The sequence below is a fragment of the Barbus barbus genome, assembly GCF_936440315.1.
Source record: "Barbus barbus genome assembly, chromosome: 40".
In the NCBI taxonomy this organism is placed as follows: domain Eukaryota; kingdom Metazoa; phylum Chordata; class Actinopteri; order Cypriniformes; family Cyprinidae; genus Barbus; species Barbus barbus.
Genome location: NC_136718.1, coordinates 6,667,073 through 6,693,222, shown reverse-complemented (window position 1 = coordinate 6,693,222; position 26,150 = coordinate 6,667,073). Strand labels below are relative to the sequence as shown.

Here is a 26,150-nt window from a genome sequence, read left to right as displayed (position 1 = left end):
TATACTTGTAAGTGTGCTATTCAATACTCCTTGGGACTAAATTGGCCCACTTTCTAGTATATAAAAGTATACTTTTAAGTATACTTCAAGTATAACTATAGTAAAATTTGAGCACACAACTAGTTTACATCACTGTTTTTAGCTTGGACTGCAACTATACTAAAAGTGAACTTAAAGGTATACTGATAGTGAACTTTACATCATACTTTAAATATAATACTATGTCCTAGGTATTAATTTGTATACATTTTGTTATATGAATATCTGAACATACAAAACATCAAAAGAAAGAACATATCTGCTTGTAAACAAAAACATATTATTCTAGCTTCTCGCATTCTTTTTTAAACCCTTGAATGTGGGTAAGTTTCATAAATAAAACAAAGAAATAAACATTTTGAACAAAAAGCTGGAAAAAGAATATGAATTGGATTCAGAATGATAATCAAAATATAGACGGAGTCAATCAACAGCCCAAAGCTTGACAGTCATTATTACCTCTTTATTGGTCGACATTTTATTCCATAATGTTACACATTTTTGATGCTATTTTATGTCTGATGATCGTGTAAGATTACACGTGGAAGTATCTGTCGTTTCAGTTTCTTCTTCACTTGTTTTTTTTGTTTTGTTTTTGGGAAATTCTGTAAAGAAGATGTGTACTATCGCATCCTACCATATAACAATGAAAATACGGATTCTAGGAGCACACGTATTTAGACTTTTTCTAAGTATAAGCCAAGTATACTTAAATGTAATTTTAAGTACATAAAGCCCATTTCTGAGAAGTACATAAAAAGTAGACTAAAATTATACTTTCATATTGTTAGTTTAAAAGAAGTATACTAATAGCACACTTGAATAAACTTTTTTGTAAGGGATTACTAATAGAGGCATGCTTTTATAGTATTCAGCATCAGGACACAGATATTACAGAACAGATTATCCAAAATGAAGATGCTTTATGGGATAAACAGGTAAACTGTATCTTTTCTCACCACAGTCATTCTACAGAATTGTGTCCTGCTGCTCCTCAACAGGAGAACTGCAAAAGACAAAGACTGATTCGTATTTCTCCCATTTTCAAGACTAAAAGTATCATGGGACATGAATGATAACTGAAATCATGTGACATGTAGAGGGGAGAAGTACTTGTATTTTTTGATGTGATGGTTTTTCCAAACAATGGCACAGTATAGTGCAAAGTATACTTTAGTTTTAATGAAAATGCTTAGTCTAAACATACGGTACAGCTGAGCATCTTTCAATACTCCATCCACTTGTTAAGTATGATGTCAAGCGTCATAATTTCCAGGTCCAAAACCTCTCAGATGCCCAAAGCAAACAACAGGTAAGCTACTAATATACTGTAAGGGAACTGTTGTGTGTGTGTCATGTGTTCCTGCCTCTTGTGCCCTTATTTGGTTTGTTTCCTGTTCTCGTTTCGTGTCATTATTAGTTAATTCTTGTCTAGCCGTGTTTGTCTCGTCATCTATGATTTACCTGTGTATATTAGTCCTGTCTGTTCAGTTAGATTTTGTCTGGTCTACTCGTTATCCCCGGTGTTGGATGTTTGTGTCTTACCCTGCCTTGCCTTGTCTTGCCCTGCCTTGATGTCAGTAAAGTGTTATTTGAGTTTATATCCTCGTCTGCGTGTTCCTGGTTCCTCCCTCGTGTGTGCACCGTGACATATACAGTACACTCACAGTGTAATGTAGGCAGCACTACCAAAAAAAAAAAATCAAGATCCTAACCTTTCTCTTCATATCCAAACCTCAGATGGCCAGACAATGATTCATCTTTCCACACATCATCCCTCCTCATACATTAATGATTTTAACACTGCTAAAAGCGTCTTTGATGTCTTGTCTCAGTTTCCTTGTGGACAAACTAATTAAACTCAAAGTATCTGTCCTTTTCATGTGTACATTAGGGTTTTTATAAAGTGCATGTGACAAATTTTGTCATTAGTATATACTTTAATTTGTGGAGTTTACTTTCAAAAGCTCCTTTTTCAGTTTGCTTGTGTTAAGTGTTTGCATCCAAACTGAAGTATATTTAAGGGTTTAGTAGTGTGTAGAGAGTACACACGAGGTTACAAAAAATCTGGCTGCGTATGTACAGTACACACATACTATGCTGATCAAGAAATTTGTCACACAGACTACTGTATATGCAAAGATGAATTTCAGAAATGTCCTCTACCCATAGTATTGCTTTCTGCAGTTAAAAGTTATATAGTCTGAATGAAATACGCTCAGATCAAGCACCACTTACAAGCGAAAACAGCCCAAAACACAGTTCTGAAAGAAGAAAAAAAAATAATAAAATTATATATATATGGGTGGATTTTGATGTGTGAGGACAAGAGGACATGGACTTTTTGCTGAAGGAAGCATTATTATGGATTATGGAGTTGTAGTTTAGCCAGATGAAATGGAATGAGGTATAAATTGTCTAAATGATGGATTTGTTTCTTACAAGCACACAGCTTTTCACTTCACAAGATGTTCATTTATTGGAGTGGTGTGGATTATTGGGATGTTTTTATCAGCTGTTTGGACTCTCATTCATTCGGCACCCATTCACTGCAGAGGATCCATTGATGAACAAGTCATATTATGCTACATTTCTCCAAATCTGATGAAAAAGCATACTGATCTACATCTTGGATGGCTTGAAGGCAAGTAAATATTCAGCAAATTTTCATTTTTGGGTGAACTGTTCCTTTAAACTTAACTACCACAAGGATGTGGTTTTACATGCTTGACAATTTACCAGTCTTTTTCATTTAACAATTTAAAAATGCATGTTTTGTGCCTGAGTGTGTATAATTTACATTTTTTTTTTTTATTATTGTTACTTTCTAGTTTTAAGATATTTTGTGAAACTTAGTGCATTTTTGGGGGCTGATTGTCAAGTAAGAAAAAAAAAAATATATATATATATATAAAAAATACTGTATTATTTTCTTTATTTTTATTCTTACAGCTCTTAGGTTTTAGGTGTTGCATGTATGTTAAACAAACAAATCTTTCGGTGCTTGGAAACCAAACATTCTCAATTTAAGGTGTTGTCCAGCAGTGTGTTTCTGTCAGAAGTCATAGTGATGTGCTGTGTTCCGTTCTCTGCAAGGCCACAGTTTCATTTTTAGCCCACACAGCCACTAACAAACACTCCAACCTCTTTGAGTGGGAGCGGCTACATTCTCACAGTTTGCAGGCTCTGCCATGTAAGGGAGTCTCATGGGGGGTAACAGCTGCCGTCACATGTCAGAAACTCACTAATAGGCAAGTGAGACACACAAAGTGTACAAACCGATGGCTGCCACGATGTTTCTTCAGGTTGTTTTTTGTGGGCTCCCACCTCAGGTTGTTGTATTTTGTCAGTTGAAGAATATTACATGTGACATTATGTATGTGAGTTTGGTATAGTTGCATGTTGCAAATTAACCAAGCCTAAATCTACATAAAGACCAAAAAAAAAAAAAAAAAAACTCAATGAGGTTAATGTGAGTTTCTGTCTCCTGTCTGGTGTTTCAAACCGTAACCATGTCCTGTTATTTAAACCTGATGCTGCTCATGCCTTTCATAGATATGAGTGGTGAAACATTGAAACCTTCATAAAAGCTTAGTGTGCATTCACCAGGATTTACAGACCTTAAATACCATGTTACTACATAACAGACATGCTTTTGATGCACATCTAGAATTGTTGGATCAGCCATTCAGTTATTTGAGTATGCAACTGTCACTGCATATACTGATATGAAGTCAAGTAATTTTATTATTGCATTTTTTTACCATTAGTGCTAATTATTTATTTACAGCTGCAGTGCAACCATAATTACTGCAATGCAATAATAATGTTGTTGTATTATTTAAAAAATATATTAAATAATAATTATATATACTAAAATTATGTTTTTATTTACTGACCTGTGCACATAATTTTATTTCCTGTCTTTTTCCTCTGGGATGATCACCTCTGGTGAAAGAGAGAAGCAGATGACCATCAGTATATCTCTGTACTCATCCAGTACACACACACACATTAATACATGCTTCAAACCAACTCAAATTAATCATAGTTAGCACAAAAAATGCTTGCTTGCCATTCCTCTACTGGATAAACACTTTAACGGATCAATGTCACTATAATCAGCTGAAAACGCTCCTTATAGCATTAGCATGTCAAGCAAAGTGCAAATGATTCTGTACTTACTTTTGACCTCTAGCTTACAGGCAACTGAAGCCTCACCAAGGGCATTCTTGGCCCTGCAAGTGTAGACACCACCATCAAAGCTGGATGGTTTGCGGATTTCAAGTGAGCACACTCCCTGGTTGTTGATCTGCCTGTATTTGGGATCATCTCCTATGAGCATCTGATTCTTCAGCCACTCGATCTTAGGCTGCAAACAAAATACATGTCATTTCAACTGACGTGACCACAACCAACATTAACAAGTCATTCACAACTGGACCATTTAACACATTAACATATAAATGCGCCCTCAATTAATTAAAATTGATTTAATTTAAAATTTTAATAAGGTGTAATTAATACACGAACATCAAACCGAGAGGCATTTATTAATCCATAGCAATGCTGTCAACTGCTGTAACTGAAACTATTCCCAACTGCAGTGCTAATGCTCCAGTAGCCTCATTAATTGTATCCCCCACACACACTTAGAGGTGTCATGGTTCTTATATAAATTTCACACATCTCATTCGCTGAATTTCTGCCTACTCGGGGTTCATCAGCTGGAACAGCATGACAAGTTTACAGAAGCATTTTAGCATTCTTTTAGGACTTTAACCTTATGATGCTAACTGATGTCCCATGGGTAACTTTCCAGAAAAGACATGCTGATCTAATGCCTTAAGTTCCACACAAAGATGGTGTCCATAAGATGCTAAATTGCTTCAGACATCAAGATGCAAGCACAAAATGGCGAATGCAAATGTGCCTTTAAGGAAAGGTGGAGATGAGGTCTTAAAATACTCCCCTTCATTATTTAAACATGCTAATGTGTCGGCTCTGATAGCCTTGTCGGCAGTGCGCTGATATACAGCGCCGCTGCACTACAGGTGTCCTGAGTTTGAATCCCAACTTGAGGACCTTTCCTGATCCCACCCCTATCTCTCTTCCACTTTGCTTCCTACTAATGTGAGATTAGATTATTAGTACAAACAGTAAACTCCAGTGAAATCTTGAAAAAAGATTGAGCAGTTGAAAGCTTGTTGATCCTCTTTTATGCTAATGTTAAACCTTTACAGGAAGCAGCCTAATGGAGTTACAGTAGCTAAGATTAAATAATATGATCAAGCTATATCTATATGCTTTTGAGCAAAATGGATGTCAAAAATAGATCCTTAGTTAATAGACATGACAACACACAACAGACAGAAGCCATACCCTGGTTGGTTGGTTTTAGCTGGCCTTCCAGCCTGGTCATAGCTCATTTGCAGGCTGGTTTTAGAGGGGTTTTGACCACTTCTTTAGCTGCTCAGGCTGGGAGACTAAAACCAGCTACTTCCAGCTTAAACTTCTCACACAGAACAACCTCCTGGACAGCAACCAGTCTGGTTTCAGAAGTGGACATTTAACTGAGACTGCCTTGCTCTCAGTTGTTGAAGCCCTAAGACTGGCAAGAGCAGATTCCAAATCTTCTATACTTATCTTGCTGGATCTGTCTGCTGCTTTTGACACGGTTAACCACCAGATCCTCTTGTCAACCCTATTGGCAAAGGGCATTTCAGGAACCGCACTCCAGTGGTTTGAGTCTTACCTTTCAGATAGGTCCTTCAAGGTACCTAGGAGGGCTGAGGTGTCCAAGTCGCAACATCTAACTACTGGGGTCCCTCAGGGCTCAGTTCTTGGAATACTTCTCTTCTCTGTCTATATGGCATCACTAGGTTCTGTCATTCAGAAACATGGCGTTTAATATCACTGCTATGCTGATGACACTCAACTCTACCTCTCATTCCATCCTGATGATCCGATGATAGCTGCTCGTATCTCAACTTGTCTAACAGACATTTCTTGCCGGATGAAGGAGCATCACCTTCAACTCAACTTGCCAAGACAGAACTGCTTATGTTTCCATCAAAATCATAGTTTCATCACAATTTCACCATCCAGCTAGGCACATCAACCATAACTCCTTCAAAAACAGCAAGAAACCTTGGAGTTATTATGACTGATGATCAGCTGACTTTCTCAGACCACATTGCTAAAACTTCCCAGTCCTGCAGATTTGCTTAATTCAACATCAAGTAGATGTTGGCCCTTTCTTTTAGAACATGCTTCACAACTCCTTGTTTATGCTCTTGTTCTGTCTAGGCTGGATTATTGCAATGCTCTCTTGGCAGATCTTCCTATCAAACCTTTACAATTAATCCAGAACGCAGTAGCAAGATAAATTTGTATTGAGCCTAAAAGAATGCATGTCACACCTCTATTTATCAATTTGCACTGGCTACCAATATCGTATAAAATTCAAGGCATTAATATTTGCCTGCAAAACCACCACTGGCTCTGCCCCCCTTTACCTAAATTCAGTACTTCAGACTTACATACCCTCTAGAAGCTTGCATTCTGCAAGTGAACGGCGCATTATTGTACCATCCCAAAGAGGCACAAAATCACTTTCACTGACTTTTACATTAAATGTTTCCTCCTGGTGGAATGACCTTAGCCATCCTTAGCCATCTTCAAACACATCTCTTCCATCTTTATTTGACCCTCTAACTCTAGCACTCTCTATTCTAATTCTATTCTTAAAAGAAAAAGAATAAACCTTGCCCCTTTTAGACTTGCACTCTGTTCATTTACTAACTGCTTGTTTTCTTTAAAAAACAACTAGCTTCTCTATTCCTTTTGTATTCTATCAATTTGTTTTCTTTTATTTTATTTATTACAAAATTAACAAAAAACAAAGAAAAAAAAGCTTCCTCTATTATTTTCTATTCTACACTGTAAAAAAAAAAAAAAAAAAGTTTACCTAACCTATCACACTCAACTTTTTAAGTTAACTCAACTAGCAACCAACAACTTAAAATTTTTAGTTCATCTAATGAATAAAAGTCAGTCTACTGAGTGTTAAAAGATCTGTCAGAGAAACCAAAAATGTTCTAACAACACTAATCTTTTTTTGTTTTTTTAACAATACACTTTCTTTTAGATTTAAATTTATTTTCAAAGTTTTCTACTTACTATGGGTAGTATTTTCCTCTTAAAACTAAAAGCAAACATTCATGCTAATGAACAAATGTATTAAGCAAGTTTTAATGAGATGCAAATATACAGTACCTCAGCACACGATTCTCAAACATGGTGAAGATCAACACATTTTAAATCAGTAAAAATATTAACTCTGATCCACATGACCGCTAACTGACAGTAACAACAGCAGCAGCAACATAAATTAGGCCAGCACAATATAAAACAATGATAATATTTTAATAATATGGATGTGGATCAGAGTTCATATCACTGTAAAACCCAACAAGTTAAAGTAACCATAAATGGTTTAAGGCAATAAGTTTCCTCAAACGGTTAAGTTTTTATAACTACCAGTTATGAGTACTCTGAACTTATTTCAGCTGAGTTCACTAAGTAATTAAGTGATTAATTAAGTGCTGATTGAGCATTAGTGATAAACACCTGCTGTTAACAACCAGAATCACTGACAGAAAGAGAAACACAAGAACAACAACTAACTGAAATAAAATACATTAAATCTCAAGATCTAAACAAACAGCATCACCAGCTCCACTTATTAATAACCAGACTGACTTTATTTCTGTCAGACATGTACAGAAGCTCTTATTGAGAATTAACATAAGGTTTAGTTGTTGAGTTATTTTCATTTGAAGTAACCAAGTTAGAGATCGGTGTCTGCTTTAGTTGGGCTCTTGACCCTTGACTTCAGTGTTATTTTTCTTTCTTTTTCTTTGGCTGTTGTGAGAAAGAGTTTCTCAAACCTATTTGTTGCAGCTCAAAAGAAAATTATCATAGTTGGTTGTTATTTGATAATAATGACAGTCATCTATTAGCGAGCTGATCTCATTGAGTCCTTAGATTCACACAGACTCACCCAGACATCAAGAATCAGCTTGTGAACCTCAACAATGGTGACCATTAAAAAAATAAAATAATAATCATGCTGCAATGCATGCTGGGTACTAGCATAGGACAAAACTCATCAGTGGCTCCCAGCATGCATTGCTGCATGATTTTTTTTTTTTAATGGTCAGCAATGTTGGGGTTCATATGCTGATTCTTGATGTCTGTGTGAGTCTAATTACTGTCATAGAGAAAAACGTTTTGTGGACAAACTGTTTGGAAAGTCTTTTATATTAACCGACCGTCACAAAACCACTGGCTCTTAGAATCACTTTTACTATAATCAATACAACTTCCATTTAATCAGAGATTAGACACATAATAAGTCTATGTTCACTAACAGAGGATTGTAATTTTAAACATATAACAACCAACTACTGATAATTTTCTCTGAGTTTTTGAGCTGTAACAAATATGTTTGAGGAACACCAAAACACCTAACACAGATGTCAAGGGTCAAGAGCCCAACTAAAGCAGACACTGATCTCTAACTTGGCTACTTCAAATGAAACAATAAATCAACATCTAAACCTTAGTTAATTCTCAATAAGATCTTCTGTAGATGTCTGACAGAATTAAAGTCAGTCTTGTTATTAATAAGTGGAGCTGATGATGCTGTTTAATCAGATTTTGAGAGATTTAATGCATTTTATTTCAGTTGATTTCATCTAAGGCTGTGTCTGAATTCAGTTGTAGTTCTTGTGTTTCTCTTTTCTTCAGTGATTCTGTTTGTTAACAGCAGGTGTTCATCACTAATGCTCAATCAGCACTTAATTAACTGCAAGTTTTAATACTTACATGGTTTAAACCAAGGGGAATTTGTTTCCTCAAACGGTTTGAGTTAACCTAACTTGGGTTTTTAAGGCAATCAGTTTTCTCAAAAGGTTTGAGTTACCGGGACTTGTCGGGTTTTACAGTGTGATTTAACATGTGTTGATCTTCACCATGTTTAAGAATCGTGTGCTGAGGTACTGTATTTTGCATCTCATTAAAACTTGTTTAATACATTTGTTCATTAGCATGAATGTTTGCCTTTAGTTTTAAGAGGCTTATTTTTTTTGAGTTAGGTCAATTTTTTTTTTTTTTACAGTGTATCAGTTTTATTTTTTATTTATTATATAATTTACAAAAAAACTAACTTGCTATGTGTTCTGCACTAGGCTAACTGAGACTTGTCATAGCACTTGCATATTGCTCTTTTGTTGATTTTGATTGCTTCCATTGTCGTCATTGCTTCCATGTCCTGTAAGTCGCTTTGGATAAAAGCATCTGCTAAATGACTAAATGTAAATGTTAACTTGGCTTATACCAACCAACCAGCTTGAGTTGTTTTTTGTTTGTTTGTTTTTTCTTTAGATTTTTATTTTAAAAAAATTCAGCGGGGGGGGGTCTAATTGAACATCTGATTCATCTGTGCTGATCTTGGCTTAGCAAAAAAATGAAGCATGTGCACTTTAAGGATTCTCCTGTTCAGTCAACTTTTGGACTTTCACATACTGGCAATATTATCAAGCCCATCACAAATAAGACTGTCCAAGTCATTAATCTGGGCAAAAATATGAGCATCATTACATTAACTCATGAAAACTCATTCCATTAACTGAGGAACAATATATTGTTTGGCACAATATGATTACAAACCATTTCTCAGCACAATTCTCAACCATCCTAGTAGAATGCTTGTAGCAGGGGTGGAGCTAGGGGTGGATAAACCATCACAAAAGTTGTGGGACCCTACCTGGCTTCGCCTATGAAAACATCCAGGCTCCACCACTGGCTTGTAATGATGCAATAATGGTTTTGTATTGTAGTACAGTACAGGAGCCTGCTTACTCCAATGTTTACTTACTGTACATTATCACACTGTCAAGAACTCTTGTGTCTCAGACATATCCTGATTTTTCAGCACCCAAGTAGAAAAAGAGAGCGTAATGGTGATAACTGACCTGGATAAACATGGAACGGAATGAGCGTGAAAAATAATGTATGGCATCTTTCTATGAAGTGCATCATGGGGTTCTCTTATGACTTTGAAGGTTTTAGGTTTCCAACTTCATCCAAAGAGCTCAAGACACCCTGGAACTCTGTTGGTGCCAAATGGAAATTGGGCCCCAGCACTACAAACCAGAGCAAGGATTTTGAGTGTCACAGTCCTTTATGAGTCCCTGACTGCCAACTCACACTCTGCCTGTGTGTTACTGTATTGCTTGAAGCATGTTATAAACACTGTACCCTTACTCTTGAGGAAGCCATTACTGAGTTGTTCTTCTGTGAATCCAGTGTTGGGTGTAACGCGTTACTAAGTAACGCGTTACTGTAATTAAATTACTTATCCACTGAAAAAGTAAAGTAAGGGATTCCTGTTCATTTTTAGATAATTTAATTACAGTTACTTATAAAGTACTTGCGTTACATACAGTAAATAATTTCAACAGTTCTAAAAGCAATATTGAATTTGAAATCTAAATTTACCGTCTAAAGATATTGAATGCAGCGGCTTTAACCCTCCGCGTGCGGGTGCGTTCACTTTCAGATTTTCCTGATTCACAGAGAAACCTTAAATACTTAAATCAGGGCCGGCACCAAGAGGGGGCATTCGCGGGCAGAGTTACGGTGCCCCCCACTTTCCATCCTCTCCCCTTCTTGCTGAACGTGATCGTTTCGAAAGCGAAAGTGAAACCGGTAAAACAGCACACATAAGCGTCAGAAACTGCACGCAATCACAGATTGCACGCTTCCCATCCCACCCCGACCCCCCCACCACCACCCACCACCCACACACACAAAACGTGATTTGTGCCCCCCCCCCCCAGAAATTCAAATGCCCCTCTGATGGAGGTGCCCTGGCGCCAGCTCTGACTCAGATACATATAAGACTAAAATCAATAGAATCTAAAAATCTTGAAGTGTCTACTTGACACTTGAACGAATTCAAATTAAAAACTAATGTTTCTGATTATGCAATCCGTATGAAACTAAAGCAAGGTACAGTCTTTCCCGTGTCTGAGCTCATTATATGCAGTCACCTGCGCGCATATGCCCTCACCTAGATACAATTTTTTTTAAAAAATATTAAGAAAAAAAAAAAAATCATCTAATATTCATAATTTTTGAAAGAAGACCTGCTATGATAACTTTACCTCATAAGAACAGCGCGATCTGACATTATTCAGCAGAGAAGATCATTTCTGTAATTTATTCTTTCCTACATTAGTTAACGTGTTATTTTGACATAAACCTGTACAGATTTTACAAGTTGGGCTTTTCCTGAACATCTTGCCAAACTGAAATGTATTGTTTAACTTTTAAGCCTTTTTGTTATTCAGATATTTTGCAGAGTATTTCTATTTGTTAACCAAAGGTGGTTAAATTTTTTTAATAAAAATGTTTAAGTATTACAGTTGTTTTAAAGCTAAAAGGCTAAACTATTCTATGTTTGACTCGAATTGAAAGAATATAGAATTTAATTTCTATTAAGGTTTATAGGGATTTTAAGATGTAGCCTAATTAGCGATTTGAATAATTAAGTTACTTATTGAGTAACTAAGTTACTTTTCAGATAGAGTAATTAGTAAAGTAATTTAAATACAATATTGATGAAGTAATTAGTAACTGTAATTAATTACTTTTTGAAAGTAACTTACCCAACACTGTGTGAATCATATCATGTTCTATTGTGGCTTTCAAGATTTACAATCCAATTGCATCCTACAAGCCCTAGGCAGCTCATACATCTCTGGAACTTTGCTATCATGAAATAGAAAGCAGGCCTCATCACGGCTAGCTATTATGAGCAAGAATTTTGGAGTGTCCTAAAAGGCTAACTCGCCAGGATTTGCATTCAGCCCAGATTTTGCATCCATCTCAGCTGCTCTCGAAACTTGATTCTCCATCCCCCTCCTTGGGAATGACAAGCTAACACAGTCCCCACATGACTGTCTAGCAGCTGGCCTCCTTGGTCAGCAGGAGCAGCCAGCACTGGGCTTTTTGTACCTTATGACTACAGCTATGGGTATAATTAAACTATTTATTGAGCTTGAACTCAAGGACGTTTGGATATGTTGATACCATCATTGGATTATTAACAGCTGCTGTTTGAATTACAACGATACACCTTCAGAAATATATTTGTAGCAACACATCAGTTAATGCTTGGCTACAAACACCTAGCCATGATAGACAACATGGAAGAAGGACAAGGAGGAACATACCAAATCAGCAGAAAAGAGATGATCCATACCTTTGGACTGCCGCGCACTGCACATAGTAGTTTTGTGGTGTAGCCCACAGTGGCAGCTCTGTCACTGAGAGGCGCTGTGAACTTGGGAGCCTCACTGAAATCATGCTCCTTGTACTCCAGTGGTTTGTAGACAATACCTACAGGACATGGGACAACAACCTCAGCCGGGACTGACAGTTGTGCAGAGGGTATAGCTGTTACATGACTTTACGGATGTGTAAAACTACAGGTTTTAAAAAGCGGTTGGTGGGTTCAGCTAAATAGAGCCCCAGTCAGACATGTTTCACAGAGTGGGTGCAATGCAACAGCAAAAGATGTCTGTCTGAATGTTTATATTTGTAGCAGCTATGAATTTAAGGCATGGATGTCCAATCATGCTCCTGGAGGGCAACCATCCTGCAGAGTTTAGCTCCAACACACATGTAGTCCACTTGAAGGAATGAATGAAAGCAAGCGAGGGGACACTGAATGTGCCGGAAATGCTAGATTTCTAGCTAGACACAGGAATTTATTCTTACAGTGCATGCGTCTAGCCGTTGAGTGTAGATTGGTTGTACACCCATTACTGAAGTGCATTATGAGATTGAATGGGACTCAATAATGTCCACCATGGTCTTGAACACCACTACAAATGGCAGTTCCTTGAAATAGTGGCCTATATAAGGGCATGGGGGCAATTTTAGACACAGCCTTTGATTAGCTGGTTCAGGTGTGATTAATTAGGGTTGGAGCTATAATTGGCTGGAAAGTAGATCTCGAGGGACAAAGTTGCCCTGCCCTATACAGTTAACATGATTATCAGTCAATCATCCTCTTTTCCCCTTAAAGCAGGGGTGTCCAGTCTTGCTCCTGAAGGGCTACCTTACATGAGCTAAAGCATAGGAAGCTGCATGATGCTAATTAAAGCATTACAGATAAACATATCAAAACTAAAATAAAGAGAATTCTAAGTAAACTAGTCAACCTCACTGTAGTTTGTTGGGTGACTAGTTGAATAGTTGACCATTGTGACTCATCCCTAATTGGAATTTATATGAAATAAAGGCAGTGCATAGCAAAAGGCCTTGTGTTTGCAATGCTTTTGAAATTAAAGGATGGAATAGAAAGTTACAACAGGCTGGAAGTTAAGAAACGTAACCAGTTCAGTGCCAGATGCCTCAGAGTGTAACAGTTAACTGATCTTATATAAACTCATGTCTAGAGCTGACTGATGCATGCTGCTAAATTATTGTCAGTTTTGCAACACTCCAGCATAATCAATGTTGTTATGCAGATCCCATGTAGCTCTGATGTGAGGAATGAGAACTGTCATTAGCACTCAAGGCAGAGCCAAGACTTTTCTTCACACAGTGAGAACACTTATGTGCTGTCAGCATTTGCTGCCAACAAAATGGCCTCATGTGTTTACGCTTCACTTAGTATCATTTATTAATATCAATTATATCAATTATTGTTATTTATTTGTAGGCTGTTTGCAGTTGCCATGCAGTGTAACAACTTATCACATTTATTATTGACTGTGAGGTCATGTGTGCATTTATGTGCTTTCTAGAGTCGGAACTATTACTACATTGCGAGAAACAGCGAGTTCTATATTCATGATTGTGACCACACAGTCTCATTGCATCTACCAATGTCTGTCTGTATGGGGTGACACTAAGCTGGTTTACGAGATGGTTTAAACCAGCTCAAACCAGCTGTCATGCTTCAAAACATACCTAACCAGCAAATGCTGGTTTTTGTTTTCAACAGGGTGGCACATGATGCATTAAATTGATCAGTGTTGTAATCCCTTTCACATAAATGCTGTTCTTTTGAAATAAGCATAAAGTTTACAATGTTGATAATAAGAAATGTTTGTTAAGCAGCAAATCAGCATATTAGAATGATTTCTGAAGGAACATTTGACACTGAAGATTGGAGTAATGATGCTGAAAATTCAGCTTTTATCACATAAATAACATTTTAAAATATATTCAAATACAAAACAGTTATTTTAAATTGAATTGTAGTAATATTCCTGTTCTTGCTATATTTCTGATCAAATGAAAGCATCTTTGGTGAGTATAAAAGACTTCTTTCTAAGGATGTTCCGATCAGGTTTTTTGAGCCCCTGATCCGATCCGAGTCATTGAATATTGAGTGTAATTGATTAGTGTTTGATGAACGCTTCAAGTACATTAAAGTTATAAAGTTATTAAAATTAATCAAATTTATACCGGAATGTGCAGAGAGTTTCTCAGGGACAGGGGCTCATATGTAAAGAAAATATATAACCTATAAATAAAAATACACAAATATTCATTAGGGGTGGGCGATATAACCAAAATTTTATAACACAATATAAGTAATTTTATTTCATGGTAACAATATACAGCAGGGCTAGGCAACTTCGGTCCTGGAGGGCCGGAGTCCTGCAGAGTTTAGCTCCAACCCTAATCAAACACACCTGCCTGTAACTTTGTAGTGATCTTGAAGACATTGATTAGCTTCTTCAGGTGTGTTTGATTAGGGTTGGAGCTAAACTCTGCAGGACACTGGACCTCCAGGACCGAAGTTGCCTATCCCTGATATACAGTATATCACAATATAGATAATTTTGCTTTAAATAAGGTCTTTATGATATAATTTTTTTTACAGAAAGTTCAAATACTACAGAAAGTTCATAATTTTTGTCACCAGTGTCAGTACCACAAAAAACTACTACTAACCTAAATAAAAAAAAATAAAAAAAATTATATATATATATATATATATATATATATATATATATATATATATATATATATATATATATATATATCAAGCTCACCATAGACAAGTTAACAGGCAGAGATTAAATAAGAATAAGTAACTAATTACAAGCAATCTAAAATACAAGCACACTACAGTAGAACATATAAATGAGAAATGCTACATACATTGTATAATCAGATGTAATCAAATGTATAAAACACTGCATATTATTCACTGTGTAAATTAAATATATATGTCTTCTTATTAAAGTTACAACTTTAAACTGGTCCTGAGCTGGACCTAAGCAACTAGCTCCTGTTCAGGACCAGCTTAAACCAGCTGACATGTTTCAAAGCATACCTAACCAGCCTATGCTATTTTTTTTTTACAGGGCAATTTGCTACATTGCTTGGCAACAGCAAACAGCTTACAGTTAGGTGAATGAACATGGGTGTATTTTATTATACTACTTATGCTGCCGGAAATAAATCTCTCAAGGCCATACTTTAGTAATTTTATCACCACTAAAATATGTTTGGGTTAATTTGACTTAATAAAAGAAGTCTGAACTGCTGCGGAGTTAAAACAAAGAGATGTTGTGAGCTTACCTGTTTTCTGAATATGAGCAGCATTTTTTGTTACAGCAGCAGTCTCACTCCTTCCAACCTTGTTTTCTGCAAAAACTCTGAAGGTGTATGTATTTCCCATCACAAGGTCCGAGACCGTAGCGTTCAGCCTGTGGAAGTGCTCCAGAACCGTGAACCACTCCTGCCAAAAACAGCAATCCTCTTAGTATTTTCTTTTAGCAGATATACTGTATGCATGATAGTGTCAGGATAGTGTGTTGACTATTAATAAATTGTAAACAAGACTGAAAATATTTCCCTGTGGGTTTTATCCAATAAATAGGTCGTAAACAAGCAGATTTTGATTACAGTGTTAAATATAAAAAAGAACCAGTTGTGGTTTTGCCTAAAGTGATTATAGATGGGGTGTTTCTGTACTTCATGTTCTCTGCACATCTTGTATTCACATAAAGCTAGCTGTTTAGTATCATGATTCACATCATGACAGTGAGAGTAATGAGATGTCATCATGCAGCTCACTCTCTATCTGTCAACACTTTACACCTTCCCAACCTGATGATCTCCCACCAAGAAGTCATCTGACTCATGCCTCGAACACCCAGATACAAACTTATAGATAGACACGTCATGTCCATATACACTGTCTCAAGACTCTTCATTTAGATTTACAGGCCTGAGAGGTGGCTAAATTAAGCCTCGCTGAAGTATAACATTTACATTTACATTTATTCATTTAGCTGACGCTTTTATCCAAAGCGACTTACAATTGCTATATATGTCAGAGGTCGCACGCCTCTGGAGCAACTAGGGGTTAAGTGTTTTGCTCAGGGACACATTGGTGTCTCACAGTGGATTCGAACCCGGGTCTCTCACACCAAAGGCATGCGTCTTATCCACTGCGCCATCACCACCCCACGTATAACGACATATGTATGTTAAAAAAATGCCTAGAGCATCACAGCATTCGCTGCTTGCTGTCACTTATCACTTTGGTGATAAAACACTCCCAACAAATGTGTGCTTGCTTTGAGAGCTTAAATCACATCCTTAAAGGTATAGTTCACCCAAAAATGAAAATTCTGTCATTAATTACTCACCCTCATGTTGTTCCAAATCCATAAGACCTTCATTCATCTTTGGAACACAAATTAAGATATTTTTGATGAAATATAAGAGGTTTCTGACCCTCCATAGACAGCAATGCAACTACCATGTTCAAGGCCCAAAAAGGTAGTAAGGACATCGTCAAAATAGTCCATGTGACATCAGTGGTTCAACTGTAATTTTAAGAAGCTATGCAAATACTTTTTGTGCACAAAGAAAAAAAACAACTTTATTCAACAATTTCTTCTCTTCCATGTCAGTCTTCGCTGCTCGTTCGTGACAGCATGCGTGTGGTGCTGCTGATGTAGAACCGAGATGCACTGTGGCTTGTTTACAATAAGAGGAATGCAAGAGTAGTTGAATAAAGTCATTGTTTTTGTTTTCTTTGTGCACAAAAAATATTCTCATAACTTCTTAAAGGGGTCATTGGATGGCCATTTTGCACAAGTTGATATGATTCTTTAGGGTCTTAATGAAAAGTCTATAACATAAAAATACCCTTTTTACCTTGTTAAAATCAGCTCTTTTCACAGTAACCTGTTTTGTTGCATTTCCCTTTAAATGCTAATGAGCTCTGCTCATCCCACCCCTCTCTTCTATGGGGTGACGAGCTGTCCTGTTTGCTTTAGCCGCATTTAGCCATGAAATTTGCTAACTAGCACGTTATTAGGAAATGCGATTTGCACTTCTGTAGGTGAAGCTGGATCACGAATGATTTGCGTGCAGATAGACGCATTTAGGTAGATCGGAGGGCGCATTCCCTTCAAAAACAAAAGTAATCCGCTGCATCTTCAGCGGCTCAGATGTCGGGAGTAAATGACAACTGCTATGTTCATTATTACATCCAATAACCGAACACCTCAATCGCTTAGGAGCCATTCTTGTCTACAACCGCTCTGGCGTCGGACTGTTCTCAGCTCACTCAGGGCAAGTCTAAGGCAAGACAGCAGTGTCAATCAACTATCGTGGGAGGGGCCTGGGTCTGTGTGATGTCACACAGACAAGAAGCTGAGAATGGCTTGATTTGAAAAAGGAGATATTATTTATAGAGATTAAAAAAATACCACTGGGTGGATTTTTATCATTATAGGGTGGTTGTGTACACACACTGCCAACACACATTTATGTTCAAGCAACATGTAAAAGTGAGTTTTGTATCCGATGACCCCTTTAAAATTATGGTTGAACTAATGATGTCACATGGACTATTTTAATGATGTCCTTACTACCTTTCTGGGCCTTGATTGTGTCAGTTGCATTGTTATCTTGATTTGTAGTCTGAAGATGAACAAAGGTGTTTGGTACGACATGAGGGTAAATAATTAATGACAGAATTTTCATTTTGGGTGAACTATCCCTTTAAGGATGTGGTTTAAGCTCTCAGTACAAGCACACATTTGTTTGAAGTTTCCCAAAGCCACTTGGTGAAGTCTGGCCAGTTTTCTATTTTGTGATTAACCTTCAGAAAATGTCAACCTTAGCAGGTCAAAATCAATATTATATGTTGGAATGTATTTTCTATGCAACCCTGCAAATTACTAGTGACATTTTAGTGAAACTTGTTTTTTCATTGTGGGATACTGTTAAATATTACTCTGTTAAATGTACCCATTGTGAAATATGTGTGGGAACTACACAATTGAAATACCTGACTGTGTGGATTCCTACTGAAAATTCAGAATTTTGGCCACAAAAATTTAAATAAATGTGTCCAACCTTTAGGATAGTGAATAATAGAGCCTATTAGTTAGTTAATTTCTTATATTTATATTTATTTTACTTATTTAATTCTTCTTTTAATTACAAGAAACTCATGTCCTAAAAGTTTCATAGAAAATGTGGGATACTGTTAAATATGTGTTTGTTAAATAATATATTAACAGAAAAATAACACTTAAAATATAAGTGTTATATTATATTATATATATTGATAAAATTGTAAATATATCAAAATTGTTTCATTGCTTTCTGCAGCTGAAAAGACCTTAGAAATGGGACAGACCAGAATCTCAATTTGGGGGCAGGAATACCAACATACGAGGTGTTTCATTTCAAACTATGTTCCTTTTTTTTTCAGTTTGTTTGTCAAATGTGCAATTTTTCTCACGCCCAAATACAACTGTTCCTTATATAAAAACGGAAGTGCTGTTCATTTTCTGAGTGAGGAACTAATACTGTAGATGAAGTGCTGACACATATTTTGTGTTACTGGCAGCATTAGTGTGCCAGTAAGGAGTTACTTACTCCAGTTTTCTTGTCGGCCTTCTGAATGGTGTATCCAGTGATCTCAGTGTTGCCGTTGTCTTTGGGAGGGGTCCATTCTAGAGCAGCATTGAAGCCCCAAGAGTCCACTAGCTTGACAGAAGCAGGAGAACCGGGCAGATCTACACAGAGACAGCCGAGCATTAAAAATGATTTAGCTTGCTTAGTATGGATCATTTTACGCTGTGAGGTCTTACTCGGTATACAGAGGTGTCGAGGTTTGAACTAAGAATGAAAATGCAAGTGGGACACAAATAGACAAGGTCCAAGAAGAGTCGCTAGATCACAGCACGTCTCACCGACAATCTGAATTATGAGGTTAGCCTTGTCCTCGAAGTTATCGACCTTCACGGTCATCTCATAGCTGCCGGAGTCTTCCCTCTCAGACTTGCGCATGAACAGGATACTATCCTTGTCGCTGTTGCGGATGTTCACCTTCTTTGTATCCAAAGGCTGGCCATCCTTGGTCCATGATATCACAGGTTTAGGTTTGCCCTACAAAACAGAGAATCATGAAACATATTAGAGCCTGCAATGGAAGCACAGCTCTGTTTGCCATAGAGAAATCTGAATCTTACAATGAACGGGATGACAAGATTGATCTGTTCTCCAGCATGCTTGACACATCTTGATTTCAGGGCACGGGGTAGGCGGATCCTGGGCCGATCTAGGAAAAAAAAAACAGACAAGAGCAATTTTAGACGCACAAAATGCATGTTTATTTAGATTATCATTATTTAGATTATGCTCTTATTTTGAAAAGCATAAACTGTTAAATAACACAAACTTTTAAAATGAACACTTTTCCTCAACTTCAAAATGCCAAAACTTTAGGTTAATTCCAAATTGCTCACAGAATGTGCAGTTTATAAACACATATGTTTTTGCAAAAATTGTTCAGTTGATATATTTAACATACATAGTGTACATACATAAAACATTTTTTCCCTGAACAAGAAAAAAAGAAAAAGTGATGCTCGTCCATGCAATACTCACTGCCACAATGTTAAGCTCAAAGTATACTTTTCGGTTTCTGATGAGTGCTTGTGTGAGGCGGTTAAGAGTTAAGAGAAGTGTGAATACATTTTTATTGGTAATACCCTCCAGACAGAATTAGTGCAGATACTGGATAAAAATAAAAATCATATTGCAAATGCAAATGTTCCATGGCTGTTAAAAGGTCTTCATGAAACCACAGATGACAATAAATAACCTTTATTTTCCTCTGTGGTTTCATGAAGACCTTTTAACAGCCATGGAACATTTGCAATTCACAAAAAAGGTTCTTTAGATTATCAAAATGTTCTTCACACTAATAAAAAAAAGGTTATTTTAAAAACCATTCACTGCAAGGTTCTTTGGGAACCAAAATTTTTTTTTTTTTTATGGTATAGCTGAGAAAGACTCCTTATGGAACCTTTATTTTTAAGAGTGAAATGCTCTAGAAATGACGTACACTAAGTGCAAATAGCAAGATTTTCTGATATTTATACTACTTATTGCAAAGTGGCAATTATCTGCACCTCAGTATTGTAGTACATTATAAAACAGTACGCAATAATAACATATTGAGTGTAAATTATAGTTTTAATTCAAATTACTAAATGGAGGCCACCTTATTGGGACAATAAGCCCTCCCTACACCTAACCCTACCCAATACTTTTATTTTCAACTTTTTGATTATTTCCTTAATTTTTATTGAAAATAAATGCCTTTCCGATGCGATATGAGATTTGAAAAAGGAGAAAAAAACTCGGATTCGAACTCGGGTCGGGCCTTACCAACTACGCCACTGAAATTGCTAATAAATGAGCGTCTTTTTTCAGTTTTCTCAATCACACGTTAGTGGGCGGAGTTAGTGTAAATAGCCTTTGCCAACAAGGCAAGCTATTTGCACTTAGTGTAAATAGACACTCCATTTTTGGAAATGGGTTTTTGGTTAAATACCTGAAATAAGTTTTGCATTTAGCTGTAGATATTTTCTTGTTTTATTCTGTGATATAAAATCAGGATTAATATCCCATTATGATTTTTAAAAAACTTTTAAAAATATATATATATTTTTTTCATCAGGGTGATGCGAACTTTAAGGTTGGACTACAAAAATACATATCATTACTGCAGAACACTATGGAGGATAGTTTGAAGTGCTGTGCGTTCTGATACACATGTTACAGTTTGTATCAAAACTGAAGTATGCTTTGGCCCAGCTAAGATGTCCTGAGAGGTTTTAAATTTGTTATGTGGTTACTATATTCATTTTTTTTTCTTGAGTCTGATATTTTGGTCTCTAGGTGGTGTCTGGGTTCCTCTTTCTCTGTACGTTTTTACTTGTTTTGTTGTTGTGACACTCATTCGTAAACAATGATAATTTCTCCATTATTTATTTATTCTTTTTAGATAAGTAAATAAACGTATTGATACAAAAGTGAAAAACTCAAACCTACATGTCATGATCATGTGCTGTACCAATAAGCCATGGCACTAATAGACTATACTTATTTTAAAAAGTTTGTTTTATTAGAGAATTATTAAAAATAGAAACATTGGCATGAATCAAATCCTTCATAATATAGCAATAGTTCATAATATATTTAAAAAATAAACAAATAACTGGATAAATCCAGCATGTCTGTAAATGAAACACTTTCAATGTTCACTTTCTCTCCCTGAACAACCATGTGTCAGCCAGCACTGTGCCAGTGACCTCTCTGATCTAAATCTCTATCGGCTGTTCTCTCACAGCACATCTGTTTCTATCAAAGTACAGCTTCCCAAATCTAGCCCTCTAGACCTCTAATCCTCACTTCCCAGGACTCCAATGCAACAAGTTCATTAATAATGACAAGAAACAACTGACACCTGTGGAGCGGCACACATTGCTGATCCAGAGCAACTGCTGCTTGATGGGACTCTGAGCGCTCAGTTGGCTTTGAAGGTTCACATTCAGCTCACCTTCAGCTTACCTTACAATACCTGACCTAATTACCCCAAAGCCTGTGCTTGTACGTGTGAAAAACCTCATCCTTGTTCTTTAAACCTTTTTTACAGTCACTGTTCTCATATGTAATCCTGTGGGATGTCTTGAATCGCTGCCATCCACTACAACATTCACCTGCTAAACCCAAATGGATGAACAGTCTGTTCTCTTTGATTCTCTAAGCCAACAGCCAGGCTTGTTTGACCTCATAACAGCATTACGTAACAAGAATGAGTTGATTCCAGGATCTTATTTGGGTTATTATTAATAAGATAAAAAAGTTGTTTGGTTAAAATGGTCCTAGGATTACAATGGCCTGTAGATGCACAACACAATGGCCACAAGGGGGTGTGTTGACCTGGAAAACATATACACACATTTGTATATACACACACACACACACACACACAAATACATACATATATATATATATATATATATATATATATATATATATATATATATATTATAGATGACTTACCTAATCATTTGAAAATTTTAACTTCACAAAAATTTATATTCAATACATTTATTTACATTTAGTACAATTATTATAGATACATTAATTTAAACATTTACATGCATATATTTAATAACATAAAATAATAAAATATTTAAAATTATATAAGCTTAATATCATATATATATAAATGATATATGATATATAAACTCATAAGTGTAGATTTAACTACATTTTAAGGGATAGTTCATCCAAAAAAAAAAAAAAAAGAATATTTTCTTGATGAAATTATGAAAATTCTGTCATCATTTACATTAACATAAGAAAATCTGTGTTTTTTTGTCCATATTATGGAAGTCAATGGTAACCAAAACCACTTGGTTTTAAAACACTAATATATATCTTAAATATATTTTGGTTTTAAATATCTTATTCTATGTTATGCAGAAGAAAGTCATGCAGGATTGAAAAACATGAGTAACTTATGACAGAAATAATTTATTACAAAAGCGTTGCTTGCTCTTTATCTTGATTATTTATGCAATAATATATTAACATATAATAATAATAATAACTGGTTTACTTGCAGGAGTCATAACTAATAAATGAGTCAATGTCAAGTTCCCCTAATGAAAGTAGTGAAGTGCAAGGGCAAAGAACCAAGCCTTGGATATAAACACGTCTTGACCATGCACCAATCACCAAAGTCAAACTAGCAACAAAATCAGTTCATATGATCCTTGGATAAAAAATCTTTAAAAAACACATTTATATAAGTACCCTCGCTCTATTTAGGAGACAAATGTACAGTATGTGTTTACAGTGTTTCTGAGCCCTGAGCTCAGATTGCACTGACAGCCTTAGGTCTTTATGTTTGTAATTTAAATGCTAATGAAAGCTCTTGTCGGCACAAGTCAATGGGATTTATATACCCACAGCTGTTGAACCCATCGAGGACAGGAGAGGTAGGCTAGCTACAGGCTATAGGCCATCCACTTCCACTGCTCCCCTTGTGGTGGGGAAACACATACTGTCATCTGAGCTCCGGCAGTAAGCCACATGAGCAAGGGCTCAGAGAGTACACTCAAAATGTATAACACTCGAAAGTAATCAGTGTTTGAAGTAATCAGACCCTGTGAAGTAATCGGAGACATCCCTTCACTTTCATCTGTCCCCCACACATGCAGGTCTAACAGTGCACAGACACTCACCCACAGTCTCCCGGATGGTGACGGGCTGTGCCAGAGCGTCGGGCTCGCTGCGGCCTCCAGCATTCACCGCCACCACACGAATGTTAAGTAGGTCTCCGGTTGTCAGGCCGCTGATGACAAACCGGTTGGACGTGATGAGCTCTTTATTGGCAACCACCCATTCAGAAGCTGTAAAATATAAAAATGGACAGATGACGAGAACCTATGAGTTTTAAATCCTCCAAGAGATCTGAACAAAAGTCCACTCATAAATCTAAATATATTTATATATAAGTATAACTGGATATAGACTGACTGGCCACATTAAAAAAATATGAAATTACATATATTTTTCCCTATTTCAAGAGTGGTATTGCAATGTATGTTACCTATAAGGCACTATATCATTGTCACATATATACAGTACATACTCTGGGTACCTGAAGATATAAATTCAGAAAATCACCATAGTAAAATATGTGTTTGTACATATATGTATGATTTTTGATATGGTATTATATGGTAGCAAACATATTTCAATAATATTTACTTTATTTATATATTTAACTTTAACAATAAAATGCAAATTAAAACAACATATATATATATATATATATATATATATATATATACAAAAATATGTCTGTTTATATATGTTTTTCTTATACATTTTTTTAACTGCATATCTATCATATATATATTTACTTATATAATATCAATGTTTCTTGACAGGGTTTAGGGTGTTTATATATTTACATTACACACACATATATATATATATATATATATATATATATATATATATATATATATATATATATATATATATATATATATATATATACACATATATATTTGTATGGGGTAGATATGCTAATATTTGAAATTGTTCCAATTTTTTACAATATATGTTTTTACTTCATATGTCAATATATCACATAAATGGAAATTTAATATATGCACATAATAGTAATAAATAAGAAACTTTTGACAATATAAACTTAGAACTGCCAATATACACTTTTTGACAATATAAACTTAAAATATTAATATAACTAGGTAATAAAGGGTAGACTTAACTTCAGTTTGACATGAAATATCATTGGAAAATGCTATATTTCATGTACAACTAAAAAACTTTTTAGCATAATAGTTTTAGCAAAATAATTATTTTATTTTATTATTTTTTTTATTTTATTGCTCTTCAAAAATTGAACCTAAAAATTTGAAACCTAAAATCTCATTGTTTACAGCAAAAGCTTGTGGGTGTTATGCGTCAACTACCCAGTTAAACATCAAATATGAATTTCCAAACACACTAGTGATGTCAGGATACATCCACAAATCTAATTGTGGGGTGTGCAGACACGGTGACAGTTGGTTGAAAGCATCCCTGCCTAATAGGGAGACCTAGAGGAGCTAGCCATAAATCAGTCTGTAGTGACATCTCAAAGACAGGTGCTATAATAGACTGTCATACAACCCACTTTTCTGATGACATCTGATAGTTCAACATGGTTCAATTTCAAGAAGGCACGATGACTGAAACCCGATCCCTCAGCCTAAAGAGCTTGTCAGCAATACTGAGAGAATATACGCACATCCTTCCTTGCAGTATTCCATGGTATATCCATCCAGCCCAGAGCCAATATCCTCCGGGGATCTCCACTTAAGAGTGACTGAGGTATCATTGACATCATCCACACTGAGGTTCTGAGGGGCGCTTGTGGGCACTGCACATTCATTAGAGACATATATACAATGAATTCATAGCAGAAAAACACATGCATTTCTTTAGTATTGAAAATATTAAAAGAAGGATATGATGGATGGATGGATGGATGGATGGATGGATTTATTGACTGGGTAGATGGATGGATTGATAGAGCAGGTAAATGGATGAAGAGGCAGGGTTGATTGGGTGGATGGATGTGTGGATGAATGGATGATTGGGTGGATTTGTGGATGGATGGATTAACTGGGCTGATGGATGGATGGATGGAGTGATTGATAGATTTATTGTTTGGGTAGGTGGATGGATTTATAGGACAGATTAATGGATGAACAGGTGGGGTCAATTTTGTGGATGGATTGAGTAGATGGAATGATTGGGCAAATGGATGGATGGGTTGGTGAGATTGGGTGGGTGGATGTATTGATTGGGTGGATTTAGTGGATGTGTGCATGGATGGATGGATGGATGATTGGGTGGATTCGTGGATAGGTGGATTGATTGGGTGGATGGATGGATGGATGGATGGATGGATGAATAGGTGTGGTCAGTTTTGTGGATGGATTGAGCAGATGGATTGATTGGGCTAATGGATGGGTAGGCGAGATTGGGTGGATGGATGATTTGGCTGGATGGATTTATTGGGTGGATTTTGTGGATGTGTGCATGGATGGATGGATGGATGATTGGGTGGATTCGTGGATAGGTGGATTGATTGGGTGGAT

General features: G+C 36.2%; 1 protein-coding gene across 1 annotated transcript in view; it reads right to left on the bottom strand.

Annotated features, from left to right (window-relative positions):
* The window catches only part of LOC306859936 (myosin-binding protein H-like), a gene marked incomplete at its 5' end in the record, with an annotated part of 29,358 nt that overhangs the window by 492 nt on the left and 2,716 nt on the right, over positions 1-26,150 (bottom strand). Inside the window, 10 exons of the mRNA XM_079401357.1 lie at positions 999-1,045; positions 3,939-3,987; positions 4,225-4,411; positions 12,374-12,510; positions 15,718-15,877; positions 19,045-19,184; positions 19,362-19,557; positions 19,641-19,729; positions 23,715-23,882; positions 25,295-25,426. Of these exons, the coding sequence (XP_079257483.1) occupies positions 3,953-3,987; positions 4,225-4,411; positions 12,374-12,510; positions 15,718-15,877; positions 19,045-19,184; positions 19,362-19,557; positions 19,641-19,729; positions 23,715-23,882; positions 25,295-25,426 (1,244 nt within the window). The 3' untranslated portion in view covers positions 999-1,045; positions 3,939-3,952. The remainder of the gene's footprint in view (positions 1-998; positions 1,046-3,938; positions 3,988-4,224; positions 4,412-12,373; positions 12,511-15,717; positions 15,878-19,044; positions 19,185-19,361; positions 19,558-19,640; positions 19,730-23,714; positions 23,883-25,294; positions 25,427-26,150) is intronic.